The 14,559-nt window shown below is 42.8% G+C and overlaps 1 protein-coding gene across 1 annotated transcript in view; it reads right to left on the bottom strand.

The window, feature by feature from the left end:
• The window catches only part of KIF5B (kinesin family member 5B), a 44,141-nt gene extending 30,462 nt beyond the window's left edge, over nt 1–13,679 (bottom strand). Inside the window, exons 1-2 of the mRNA XM_082648167.1 lie at nt 13,135–13,679; nt 6,384–6,471 (exon numbers count right to left, since the gene is read on the bottom strand). Coding sequence (XP_082504293.1) covers nt 6,384–6,471; nt 13,135–13,260 — 214 coding nt within the window. The 5' untranslated portion in view covers nt 13,261–13,679. The remainder of the gene's footprint in view (nt 1–6,383; nt 6,472–13,134) is intronic.
• Nucleotides 13,680–14,559: the final 880 nt, after the last annotated feature.

Here is a 14,559-nt window from a genome sequence, read left to right as displayed (position 1 = left end):
TTGAAACTTTCATTCAAAATCTTTTCAGTTTTATGAAGGGAAGCAAAATAACTTCAAGAATCACATTTAAAACAGATAAGACTGGACTTCCCTGGTGGCACAGTGGTTAAGAATCCACCTGCCAATGCAGGGGACACAGGTTCGAGCCCTAGTCTGGGAAGATCCCACATGCCGTTGAGGAGCTAAGCCCGCAAGCCACAACTGCTGAGCCTGAGCTCTAGAGCCCATACTCCGCAACAAGAGAAGCCACCGCAATGAGAAGCCCGCGCACCACAACGAACAGTAGTCCCGCAAGCCGCAACTAGAGAAAGTCTGCACGCAACAATGAAGACCCAACGCAGCCAAAAATAAATAAAAATATGGTACATTTGTTACAATTACCAAAGCAATATAAAAAAATTTAAAAAAGAATAAAATAGATAAGATTACAATATTTCTGTAATTCTGAAGAAGCAATCACCTGGGGAAAAAAAAAGCACCAGACCCTTTCCAATCCACTTCCTTTACATATAATTGTTCTCAGCCTGTTGGTATCATACCCTCTGCTTAAGATCTTTTAATCAATCACATAAAACCTAATTTTGTTAGATCTATACATGAAAGGTTCATTCATGATATGATCCAATTACCTAGCAACTACCACAATAAGTACTTAATAAATACTGGCAGGTGAATGAGTAAGTGACCTTCCCAAGATCATGTTAGTAGCATATGTCTATAGGATATTACGGTAATTTTGTGTTAGGTGAAATACATCATATGAGGGCTCATAGGATAATCAATGTATGCCACATGTCTGTATTTGGGACTTCAAGCAAAACTTAAAAATTTTATATGATTACAGAGATTATGGAATAGTCAATGTTCAAGTATTTGCTCAGCACTACGACCTAGGCTCTCTGTTCTGGGAGTAGGGATGTAACAGTGACTAGGTGGTTTCTAGAGGCACCAGGCTATAATTAAAGTAATAACTGTTATTAATTAGGAAAATAATAATCCCTTCTTGCCTACCTTCAAATCCATTCCTGACCTTTGCTTTCTATAGTGATTTAACTGCCAACACTTTATTATGAAAAAGTCTAAACATACAGAAAAACGGAATGAATTTTACAGTGAACACCCCTATAACCACTACCAAGATTCTATCATTAACTTATCATTTTACTGTTTGCCTTAATCATCTTAATCTGTCTTATTTATTTAATGCATTTCAAAGTGAACTGCAGACTTCATTTCCACCTAAATACTCCAGCATGCATACACCATTGGCTAGAATTCAGTGTTCTGCAGTTTTATTCTTCAGAGATAAAATTTACATACAATGAAATGCACATATCTTAAAATTACAGTTCTTTTAAACACACACACACACACACAAATATAATACTCATCTCTTTGAAAATCCCAGAAAGCACACACCTGTAATCAGATAAAATTAGGCACCTTTGGAACTGGCTCTTTTTTGCCTATTCAGCTCCATCTCCCATCATCCTTCCCCTCACACTGCTGTTTTTGTTGGTAAAAATGGTTGACTCTGACAATTTAATACGGTTCAACGTCACAGTCATATCATAATGTATGTTCTTCCCTACACAGGTGATACTTTTCTCATGTGGGCTGCCTCAGTTAGCCCACATGCATCTCTCTGTCTGGAGTAAATCCCTCACTCTCCCTCCCACTCTTGTGCATCCTTAAGACTAGCTTAGGCTTTACTTCTCTCCAATCCAATTCCACCCCCAAACGAATCTGGGAAAGAGTCCCAAGGTGTTCTTGTAGCATCTGCATTTAATCATAATACTGATCACTGTGTATTGCAACCATCAGTTTACTTGTCTGCCTTCCTCACTAGCCTGTAAAATCCTTGAGGCCAGGGCTGTGTTTAACCCCTAGCACAGTGCCTGGCACTTAGTAGGAACTCAAATGCTTGCTGAATGATTACTACTATTACTCATACAGCATCTTTCTAAAGCGTCCCTCCCCTTCTATAATATACTTTTGCCTTTCTTGTGAGAAACAGACAGAGGTGGAACTATGGACAAATATTACTTTCATACTTTGTAAACAAGAAAAACGTATTTAGCAAGTGAAGGAACAGCTTATCACCTTCTAAAAGTCACTTAATCTCTCTGAACTTCAGCTTCCTTATCGGCAGAATGTCTGCTTAGGGGAAGGCTGTGAGAATTAGAAGTCATCATATAAAATTATTACTGCTGGGCTTCCCTGGTGGCGGTAAATGCCGCAGAGCAACTGAGCCCACGTGCCACAACTACGGAGCCTGCGCTCTAGAGCCTGTGAGCCACAACTACTGAAGCCTGCGTGCCTAGAGCCCGCGCTCCGCAACAAGAGAAGCCACCACAGCGAGAAGCCCGTGCACTGCAATGAAGAGTAGCCCCTGCTCGCCACAACTAGAGAAAGCCCGCGCACAGCAAAGAAGACCCAACACAGCCAAAAATAAATAAATAAAATAAATAAATTTTTAAAATATATACATTACTGCTAACATTTGAAAGCATTATGTGCCAGGCTCTGATAATCTTTCATATATGAATGTACTTAATCCTCACAAAACCCTATGGAAGGTACTATTTTTAGTCCCATTTTATAGATGAGGAAACTGAGAAACTGTGGCCTACAGTTCCACAGCCAGTAAGATAGAGCTGGGATGCAAACCCAGACAGTCTTGGTTCCAAAGACAAGCTCTTAACTACTACATTATATTCTCAAGGAACAGAGGAACCAAAATAAATACATGGCAGGCTACACCTGGAAAAATTAAGGTGGATACAGTGGCACACAGTCCAGGTCAGGAAGCTATGGTGGGAAACTGGGGACTCCCTGGAGGCCTGGTAAGATGCCTGGCATATAGCAAATATTGAATAAATGACAATTACTTTATACCAGGGAAACCAACTTGTAGACATCACTCGGGTTCAGAGTTCAAGAGAATACAAGTGGATAAAGCATGCTCAAAAGAAAACAAAAAAAATCTATCTGACGAATCTACAAAAAGGAAAAGGTAACAGCCCTATACGTAAGTTACATACTTGTACAGATATTTATGAAACAATGCAACCTTGGTGGGCTGTCAGGAGCCCAGAGCACACAAGCTGCTCTCACCTCAGTCCCGGCAGCTTGCTCATCGAATCCACGTCTCAGAAGAAATACCAGCCCACCCATCGTTTTGCCAGTTCTTGCCTACCAGTTTCTTACCATGGCCGTCCACTTGCCCTGTGTGCCAGTGAAGAGCCCAAGTCCAGCGTGCCACGTATTTAACTGCTTTCCTGCCCTGACACCTCACCTAGCCCCCACCCCCATCACTCTCCTTAAAGCTACGTGTTTACTGGCAACTCCGCCACGTTTGTGTCTTGTCCAGGGCAAGTCAGTACTTTTTCATGAATCATCTTTTAAAATCCTCACAGTACCCTTATTTTGCAGCAGAGGAAATGGAGACTTAGAAAGGCTGGGGAACTTGCTACAAGTCACAAGCTAGAAAGTGGCAGAGTCTAGACTTCAACCTAGGTTTGTCTGATTTCAAAGTCTATGCTCTTAACCATACTGCAAAGAAGGGAACTGCTATCCAGAACTCAGTTCCCAACAGTAAAGCAGGAATCTGCTGGTAAAAGGTAAAAAGTATCAAAATGTTGAGAAAAGGAGAGAGATTTCAAAAAAAGAATGATGTCATCTCAGAGTTGTAAATAGTAATGAAACAGTATAAAAGGTAGTAGAAACAAGTACACTAGATGTCAGGACCACAGACTGCAGAGTTCTGAGAAAGGTAGGTATGAGCCTATTGTTAAGAGGCTTCATAACCGAAGATGTACAAGAGATAAAAATCACTAGAACAGTATGAGAAAGGTAAAAGCCCAGGATAAGTGAGTCTTATAAAAACAAAACAAAATTAAAAAAAGGCCCTAAAGAGAGCTTTTAAAATATTCAGAAGTGAGTAGACCTGCACTGCCTAGAAAAGGTGACTATGTCAACAAACGATGTATTACCGTCTTCTACAACACCATCTGCAAAATGAACAATAGAAAAAACACTGCTGAGAGCGGCTTCGGGTCTGAGGTGGGTAGGATGGCCAAAGAATGGCTTTAAATGAGCCCAAGTTTCTAGTTGTAAGAGGATTACATCCCATGGATAAAAATTTCACAAAAGCCACAGGGAATGGAGGTAAAAGATGACTAACTTGTAAATGCTACACTCATTTTCTAAAAGCAAAAAGTCAATCGATTCTGGGAACCTCAGACAAATGTACCAAAATTTCACTGAGGAAAAGCTATGGCTGAACTAATCTCATTTCCTGTTTGGGTCACTCAACTAGTACTTTGGGGGAACACCAGAGTCATGCACCATGATTTCACAGAAGGATGCAAGCTTTTCATCATATTCTTGTGGATACGTTGGTAAGCTAAGAACTAGACAACTGTACAGGTAAGAGAATCTGAAGTTGGTTAAATACCAAGTCTGACTTAATAACTGCCAACAAACTTGTTCCATTTTTAGAAGATTAGGCTAAGAACCATGGCCCATTAAGTGCTTTATAAATGATTCATAGTAATACTTTCCAAACTCCACTGTGCGTAAATAAAGATCTTAAAAAAAAGCCTTCAATATCCTTGTCACCATAACAGACATTAAAACATGCTGATAGCCAACTCAGATCCCTTGTAAGACAACTGTAAAAACAAAACTCAAAATAGGATTATGAGCTAAAATGAACAAAATGGAATCTGCACTTTAAAGGCCTGTGCAGATGCCAGATGAAAAAAATATGCAATGCTGGTTCTATGCCTGATGAAAAAAACTCCAATATTTAAGTGTGGATTGGGGTCTAACGTTGGCTGCAGCAGATGTGAAAAAGATTCATACATTTAAACTGCCCATGAATTCATGAATCAACAACTTCATGTTATTAAAAAAGCAATCTTTTGCTATACTGACGACAAAAGTAAGTCAAAATCAAAGAATGCAGTATAATTGCGTTCCATGACAGATCCATCTGGAAAACTATTTGATGCTTACAACAAAAGATGACACTGCCTGTTCCTCTTTCTTGCAGTCGTTTACAGAATCACCCATTAATTCTCCCTCCAGTCCACTGTCTCTCACCAATTCCATACCTGTTGTAATTCTTGGTGGTTTCATGTCCACGTAGTGGGTGATCCCACAACTAGACGTCCATGTACTAGATGATACTCTGGACTCTAGGTCCTTGAACCTTATTTTCTCCATGATCTTATCCTTTTCTCCTTCCAATGCCAAGTCCATGGTCACACTCTAGACCTTTCATTACTAACTGCACTGCCTTCCTAACACCAAGTATCCACTTCCTTTTACTCCTTCTATTACCCTGATTCCAAAAAACCTTTGACTCCACTGAGACTATAACACACTAACCTTACCACCTTTTTTCACTGTCCCTTAAATCCTGCCTCCCCCACCCAGGCAGCTTAGATTCCAGGGTTCACCATTAGCAGCACTCTCGACTACATCGCTTGCCCTTCCCTCCCTCTTTTGTACTTGCCTGGCAAAATACAACTGGGTAAATTCAGCTCTCTGGCAGCTAACCACAAGTGGGCTCTTAACGTTGCCTGGCAATGCTGCCACACCTCCCTAATCCATTCACTTCCACACTGCTAGAAGACTCTGTACCTTTTCCTAGAACCTCCTCTCCCATCCTCACTCTCTGTGATGACTTCGCTCCCTACATCAGAGACAAACTGGAATTAATATGAAAAGAACATGTACATTTTCCCGCCATCACACGAATGGACCTACTTCTATCCATAAACTCTACATTTCCTCCTGTCACTAGATGAAATGTCTGTGCTCCTACTTAATCCTAACCTTCCACTTGATACTGAATCCCAACCCCTCTACGCTGGTGAACACTACAGGAAGACAGATGTTGCCTCAATCTCGTAAGTACTCTTTAACAATTAGACCTGTCAAAAAGTGCTATAAAGCATTTCACGAAGTAATGGCTATTTAATCATAAGATCCCTTTGATGTAAGATATTTCTGCAGTAACTGGAAGTAAGTCCAGATAATCACTTAACACCCTCTCAGCTCTAAGGTTCTATGGTTTTAGAAAACATAAACCTGAAAAATACCTTAGTATAGGTTAATAGTATTAACTGGAATGTACACACACTATAATTCTCATAACACCTTTTAAAAGGTACTGTATATAAATTAGTTCATGGAATATGAGCAATAGATTTACTAACTATATTTGACCTTTTCATTATTTAAACAACCGCTGCAATTAACTAAAGGGAAAGGGAAGGTAAAATGAAAAAGAGAACGTTGGGTAAACAGGAGAGATCACAAACAAAATTTGACTTATTGCTGGAACAACTCAGCAGGTTAAATATATTTACCTTTAACAATCTTCTTTGCACAGTCATTATACACTTGCTCTTGAGATGTGTTTGACTGGAACACCCGGTCAAATGCATAAGGCTTGGACTGAAAAACAGAAACAAGGGTTTCAACTACACAGATTAAAGGTGAACAGACATTTCTAAGCTCCTTTAAAGATGTCATCATATATTCAACCTTCAAAATAGGATACCTACGATGCCTCACTTCATGTCACAGAATCTTTGCAGAAAGGACCTTAGGGCCCGAGAACAAATCCACTAGAATAAACTCCACAGAAACAAGCATGTGTGTTTTAGTCTTCGTTGTATTTCCAGAACCTAGCACAGAATTAGCACTACTGTGGTGGGCAATCATATTGCTGAGTGAATTTTTATTTAATGCGTATCTTTTCTGGCAGATATTGAGACCCTATTTTCAATACTAACATCATCTTGCAGATAAGGAATTAGAATCGTGAAAGGTCCAAAAGTTGTAAATGACAAAATTAAAATTCAAACCCAAATCTCCTGTCTTTCAGTTCAGGGCTCCTTCCACTATTCCATTCAGCTTTCAGTTTACTGCAACAGCATTTCAACCATTCATCCACTTAATAAGTATTTATGGAGTGCCAATTATGCCGGACACCATGCTAGAATGATGACCAAGACAGATTCATTCTCTGCTTTAGTGGAACCTAAGTAACAGTGGGGCAGACATCAGACAAATGGTCAAGTGACTAGAATTCCGACGGGCACAACGGAGTGCTAATGAAAGTGCTATGAGAGCACTTAGAGGAGAACCTGAGACTGGGGAAGGCAGAAGAATGCCAGAGACACACTCTGGAGAAGGGATGTTAAAGAACTCAAGAGTAAGTAGCACCCAGCTCACCGTCATTCTCTTCAATGTTACTCATGAGGGAGGGTGAGCATGGGGAAGTACTCCAGGCATTGGGAACAGGAGAGGCTGAAGGGAACTTGTAGCATTCAAGAAACCAAAGGATGTTGTAAGTTTGAAGTGCAAGGATACAAAAATCAAATGCAAATGTCAACACGGTGAAAAAGGCAAGTAACATCTTAGTGTTATTTTAAAAACAGTTTTGATTTTGTGGGCCCCTTAAAGGATCTTGGGGACACATTTAGAGAACTGCTGATGTAGCCTGAGAAGGAGCCAGAGACATGAAATGAATAAAATCAAGAGTATGATGTCCATGCAAGTCAAGGAAGAATTTTCAAGGAGGAAGTGATTGTGTCAAATTCAGCTGCGAGGACAAAGCAAAACTGAAAAGTATCCAACCACCACAAAGATCAGATTGGAAAAGGTTGAAAAAAGAATAGGAGGTAACTGAACAGAAATCTGGCTGTGACTCAAAGAAAGCTGTCTTTTAAGATAGACAAGACCTGAGCAAGTTTAAATGCTGGCAGGAACAATCTAGTACTCTAAGAGAGAAAGTGAGCATCTAAAGATGAGAGAGAGAGCAAGGGGATTCTGGTATTGAAAATAAGTGTACGACGGCTCTCTAGTCTCTTCTAAAGTAAAGGAAGGGAGCTGGGCCCCAAAATAAACAATCACGACCCCAGAAATAATCCTTAACATTATCGAATACTTCCTAGGTCTCAGCTGAAAAAGACCATACTTTTTAGAAACTCTACCCCACAATTCCCCTCCCTAAAGCTTGGAACAGCAATAAAGATGACGCAAACAGCCCCTAAAGACCTGTCCAAAGCCATTCCCAATTCCCCGTCCCCTTCTGGCCTCCCACCAGACAAGCTGGAAGCTAACCACCTGCTAGCGGAGTCTCCTTGCAAGTAGTGTCACATGACCCAGCTCTAGATACCATGAAGTGATGGTCTGCTGGGAGGTTTCAGAGAAGGGTTTTGTTTTCCTGATAAAAAGGACCGCCTCAGCTGAAGCTACCCTTTCTCCTTTCTGGAATGAAGGTCTGGAACTGGAACATCCATCTTGCAAACATGACAAATACGACAAGGGAAAGTCAATAACTTAGGATGACAGAGGGTAACAGAGTCAGCAAGTAGAACTAAAGGCCCATCTCCAGACTTCCTATGTGAGAAAAATAACCTCTTATTTATTTAAACCACTATTAGTTTGTTTTCCCTCTGCAGCTGAAAGCATTCCTGAAGGATATACTCAGATGACCTCACTTTGGCATCAATTAAATGTAGGCATCTCAATGGCTGATTATTCTTTGGCTACAACATACATAAAAGTGTCCTTTTGCTAAGATTCTGAGACATTAACTAATCTACAGGTGTGGCTAATAAAAGATAATCTATTGTTTCACTGATTGTACAAGATGTATTCAAGATAAACAATTGTGAAAACAAACACAAGTACAGTCAAAATAACAGAAATAAACCATACTAATATTTTTTCTATCAAAAAGAAAGTAATTTTCCCTATTCATTTATCCAGCAAACATTTATTTAGCACCTTATAAGGTATCAGATATTGTAAATGAGTAACAATTTTAGAAATGATACTAATTAGTACAGAGAGTAGGGTTCAAAGAATAATAGAGGATAAGGCTGGATAGATTCTTGAATACTAAGTTAAACAGCTATATACTAGGATCGAATATAAGTGATCAAGTAATGTTAACTAAATCGAAATGGAGACCGCTTCTAGGGTTAAAGAACTCATGATTATTATTATTATTATTTTTTTTGCGGTACGCGGGCCTCTCACTGTTGTGGCCTCTCCCGCTGCGGAGCACAGGCTCCGGACATGCAGGCTCAGCGGCCATGGCTCACGGGCCCAGCCGCTCCGCAGCATGTGGGATCTTCCCGGACTGGGGCACGAACCCATGTCCCCTGCATTGGCAGGCGGACTCCCAACCACTGCGCCACCAGGGAAGCACTCATGATTAATTTTACTTGCAAGAAACAAGTTAACAAAAAACAGGTAATAGTGTGACAAATGTATCTCTCCAAAATAAGGCAAATAATACTTTTGGGGGGGGGAGATTTTGTTTGTTTAATTTTTGGCTGTGTTGGGTCTTCGTTGCTGCGCATGGACTTTCTCTAGTTGTGGCGAGCGGGGGCTACTCTTTGTTGCGGTGCGCGGGCTTCTCATTGTGTGGCTTCTCTTGTTGCGGAGCATGGGCTCTAGGCGCACCTGCTTCAATAGCTGTGGCACGTGGGCTCTAGAGTGCAGGCTCAGTAGTTGTAGCTGATGCACATGCTTATTAGCTGCTCCGCGGCATGTGGGTTTTTCCTGGACCAGGGCTCGAACCCGTGTCCCCTGCATTGGCAGGCGGATTCTTAACCACTGTGCCACTAGGGAAGCCCTTACCTTAGATTTCTTAAGTGAAGTGGTTCCTATTTGAATCTGCACGGACCAGGCTGAACACCAAATTTGGTTACAAAGGACACCCTCTGGCAGGAATATGTCTTTCTCTGGAATTCTGAATAGTGATTTTCAGATAACATGGGATTACATCATATTAGATTTTCCTTAGTTAGATTCCTTAGATAGATTATGGGTGAACATTCCACAATTGTAAAGGTATATTATGATGGCTTCTTCTCTTTTAATTTTCGTATTTAAGGTAATCAGGATCAAACACCAAATCATCATACATTTGAAAGGGGAAATCGTGTTGTGCTAGAGGTAAGGAACTGGGTCTAACTTCAATGAACTACAACAGCCTGTTTTGGGTTCTGTCCTCTACAGTATACCACATAAGGAACGATGATTAGTAAAGATGCTTAACGATGCAAATATACACGTTCCACTTTCACGATGCATAAATAAATGTGGGAATAACTTTTTCTATTGATTTTTTTATTTGGTGTTTTCAGCAGGCTCCTTTGAACTATATAACCAGGTGTTGCCCTGGTCCCCCAGTTTTTGTGGATAACAAGTTTGCATATCTAAAGCAAATAGTTCTATCTGTATCATTCAAAGTTGTTCAAAAAAATAATGCATTTATTTCATTCAATATGTGATATTTATAGCACTTCACTGAGCACTTAATTACAAAAAAAAATCTGTACAAAGGCTGTAAAGCACAGAGAAACACTACAAGATTACATTGCCATGAGGTCACATTACATTAAAATCACTGATTATATGAGTAACAGGGAAAAAGTTTGGACAAAATATTGGAAACTGAATTTATAGGAAAATCAGAATCCTAAAAAATTATCTTCTACGTGAGCACTGATTACATGTACAATTCAGTTAACACTGTAAACTAAAATACTTATTTTTTTAATTTTGATTTAACCAGAAAGCTGTGTACAAAATGTTGTAAAATTGTTTAAGACAATTTAATTTTAAATGCTGCACTGCAGCAATTCCTTCTTAAACTATTTACTTTGAATCAGGATCAGGATCCAGTAAAATGAACAAAACCAACCATGGGATGACTTTTACCTGGAGATTTTCTAATTCCACCCCTCCTAGCTGCCCTTATAAATTCCCAGACAACTTTTTAAAAAGATAAAATAAAGCACTTTAAAAAATTGGGGGGGGGGGAAGACCTCAGAGTAATTAATGAGTTACTATATGCAAAACACTGGTTTCAGAAAATAATGAATTAAACATGTTGCCTTACACTTTTTAAAGCTGTATCACACTCAGTTTAATGTATTTTTGCTTATACTTAAACAAAAACAAACGACTAAAATGCTTACCAGTTTATCTAAAGGCCAACTCTACATTACTGATTCACAACTCAAATCATTCACCCATGATTTCTAATATTATCACTTAAATTTATTTAAATGCTAAGGAAACCTAAGTAAAGAAATTCAAAGGAAACAACCTAAAATAAACGTTATGCTTCCTGTGGTAATTGTTTATATTCTTTTAACTCTTTCCTCGTATCTTATGTCACATTTGGCCTGCGTTAGAAGGTTGCCTTCTAACCTAATCATAAAACATTTTGTGAATCCTAAATTCTATCATTCCAAAACATAAATCTTGATAATACTTATAGATTTGTGTAAATACGCATACAAAAAAATATCTGAAGTAATAAGACATTCTTACTACAAATCTGAAAGGAAGACAGCTTTGATGTTCAACCACTGTTGAGAGGCTGAATAACCATAAAAACTCTGTGAGAAACTAGCAGCCTACTAGTGTTTGCCAACTAACAACCCAGGCCTTGCAAGCCTCCTCTGATTCCACGCACGCACAATGTATCACCCTGAACGAAAAGGATGACTACTTTCGTGCTTAACTTCTTGGCCTCACCACGATGTCATTTATAGTCTGAGTTTTTCTGTGCACTTGTTAACAAAGAACCAGCCTGACAGTCCTCACACAGTAGTAGCTGGCACTTGTTAGGAACCTAACGACTTGTTTGCCAAAGCCCTCCTGAGCTACGTGGAGCTATGACATCCATATTCTAGAGCTGAACTTTGGAAACGTTCACATAAAAACTCTAAAGAACTTCAGTTCTGTCTTACATGTCAATGCTTTTCATCTTCAACGTTCCATCTCCCGTGATCCCTTTGTCTGGTTTCCAAATTAACTATCCAAACATATGCCAAATGTGGAATACCACTAGAGAAAAAGTCAACGTTATCACTGGGTAGCATGACAGTCATGTAGAAGCAAGTTCTGTCAAACGGCATCACCAAGAAAGATGACTTTCATTTCCAGTCACAGTTCACCGTTCTGTGGGCAGTATCTTGCCACCCATTTTAATCTCCTTGAGCTGGGGATGTTATTTTCAGAGACCTTTCAATACCAGAGATCAGACCTCAAAAAAAAAACAAAAACGAAAAAAGACAGACACCAACCCCACCTTACTTTCTGGTTCTCAGAAGTTGACAATGATCCGCCAAGCCTAGTCATGTCATGGTTTATACTACGAAGGACAGTATCTCACCATCCTCGGCATATTATCAAGTTCTTCAAGGTAGCTCCTCACCGTAGACGTAGGAAGCTGACACTAACAAGAAACCTAGTTTACTGGTCCAATTTTACCTTTTTCTCCAATTTTACCTTTTTCTCAAAAAAACCTAGTTTACTGGCCCAATTTTACCTTTTTCTCAAAAAACTGGTCCAATTTTACCTTTTTCTCTTTTCCCTTTTTCTGTTATAATACTTTGATATACACACGAAAGAGTTCACACTCTTTCCCATACCGTTACCCCGTAAAACCCAATGAGTGAGACCCATTTATAACCCAGAGCGAATCGGCCAGATCCGATGCAAGACGAAACGAAGTCGATTGCTCCGAGTTCAAAAGACACCTACTTCTTTTCGCAGCCCTCCCCGTTCGCCGTGTGTAACTGTAAACTCGAAGGCGGGCTGGGCGACCACCGAGGGCACCGGTCCAACTGCGCTAGGTGCAGTTTCCCTTTCCCCGTAGGGGAGACGATGCAGTCTAACGCATACGGCTTTCCCCGAGACCACGCATCGTGACTATTTAAAGTACGGAGGGCAGGTCTCAGAGCTCAACGCGCCCGAATGGGAAGTCGTGGGGAGGCGGTGGCGCGACCCCCCGACAGCACCTGCACCAGGACCCGCAAGCGCACGCAAGCCGGCCCCGGTGCCCGCAACCCGCGCCCGCCCCGCCCCGCCCCTCCCGCGCGCGCCCCAGGTGCGGGAGGGCCGCGGACCCAGGGCGGGTGCTTCCCGTCGCCGGCGCCGCAGACCAGGGCGGGGCGACCCAGGAGCACCCGAGGAGGCGCCGCGCCCCTCCCCGGGCCATCGGGGCCCCCAAAGCTCGCTCCCCGCTTCCCTGAACTCCAGGAGCGGCCGGGTCCGAAAGAGGGGGCTGGGGGCACTCACCGCGATCATGATCGTGTCTTCTCCCTGAAACTTGGCGATGTACTTATCGCCGCGGTTCACCTCAGACTCGTTCAGCGGTCTGAAGCGACACATCACTTTGATGTTGCACTCGGCCGGGTCCGCCATCTTCCTGGCTGCCGGGGCCGGAGGCCGGGAGCCACTCCCCACCGCTCAGTCTTGGAGGAAACGGGCCGAGCCGAGGGGCTGGAGTCGCGAAGGCCGAGGGCCCGCGGTCCGCGGCGTCGCGCTTCCCCGGCGGAGCGGCCGGGACCGGGGCTGCAGCGCCCGCGCCGGCACCGTCGCCCGCAGGCTCACTTCCGACCCATCATGGCAGCCATGGCGGCGGCGCCTGGCGGCGGCGGCTCCTCAGCTTCTCCTTCGCCGGCGGGGCAGGGTGCGGGGCTGGGGGATCCCGGAGACCGGGAACACGACCTCCTCTTTCTTCCTCGGAGAGAGCAGGCCGCGCTCAGCGTCGGCCCACCCTGATCTCCTCTCGCCGGTTCGCCCGCTACCGCCTACTCATTCCAGACTCCGCGGACGGGCGACGGGCGGTGGGAGGGGCGGCGCGGGGCGGGAGGAGCATTGCGCACGCGCGGCGGGCCCGGCGCCCCGGCGACCAATCCGCGCCCGCGCCGCCGCTCCGCGCCGGGGTCGCAGGGCCAAGTTTCCCGACGAGCACGCGCAGAGGGACCTGTGGATCCCGCCGGAGGATTCGCCGGAGTTGGCTGAAGCGCTAGCTTTATTTCCTTTAGAGTACAAGGGACTCGTTAAGACTGCTTGATGTTGTGGTTTAAGTAAAACACTATATTCCTCTTGGGAAGTGTTTGCTTTCTATTTGGTCTGGAGATACATTGATTCCTAGCCCACCTTTTTAGAGCGCTTTGCCAGAAAAAGGAAAATTTGAATGAAGGGCGGTACCTGGCTTCTGATTCAAGCGGTCGCTCATTCCCGAGAAGTGGGTTGGGAAGACAGGACTTAGCAAGAAAAAGGAGATTTCGTCTGAGTAATACAAGGTGCTGAAGAAATGTGGAACAGAAGGCCCTCGGGGAACTGGGGGTCCCAGTGACCCCGTAATAATCGTTATGGAACTCGTCAGTCTCGGTACCTGGAGTGTAAAGACGGAAGAACTGCAAAGACAACTAGAAACCCTTCTCCTGGTCCCCAGGATTTGTCTGTGAAGTGGAGGAGTGTACTGTGAAAGCCTCCGATGCTCTCTGTCCTCGCCCGATCGTCCCAATACCCCCAGAAATGAGTCTAGAGTCCACAGAGACAGGTTTATTGATCCACGGTAATGGGGGAGAGTTCGCATCTTAGGAGCCCTGGGGCATCTCACCAAACACAGAAAAAGATGGAGTTGTTACAGGACTTTCGGGGAAGTGCGGAGTTTAGGTAAAATTTAAATGAAGTTGTGTTTTGATCGGTCCC

The sequence above is a fragment of the Grampus griseus genome (assembly GCF_964374135.1).
Source record: "Grampus griseus genome assembly, chromosome: 2".
In the NCBI taxonomy this organism is placed as follows: Eukaryota; Metazoa; Chordata; class Mammalia; order Artiodactyla; family Delphinidae; genus Grampus; species Grampus griseus.
The sequence above is the reverse complement of the archived record's forward strand: the minus strand, read 5'-3'. Positions and strand labels throughout refer to the sequence as shown.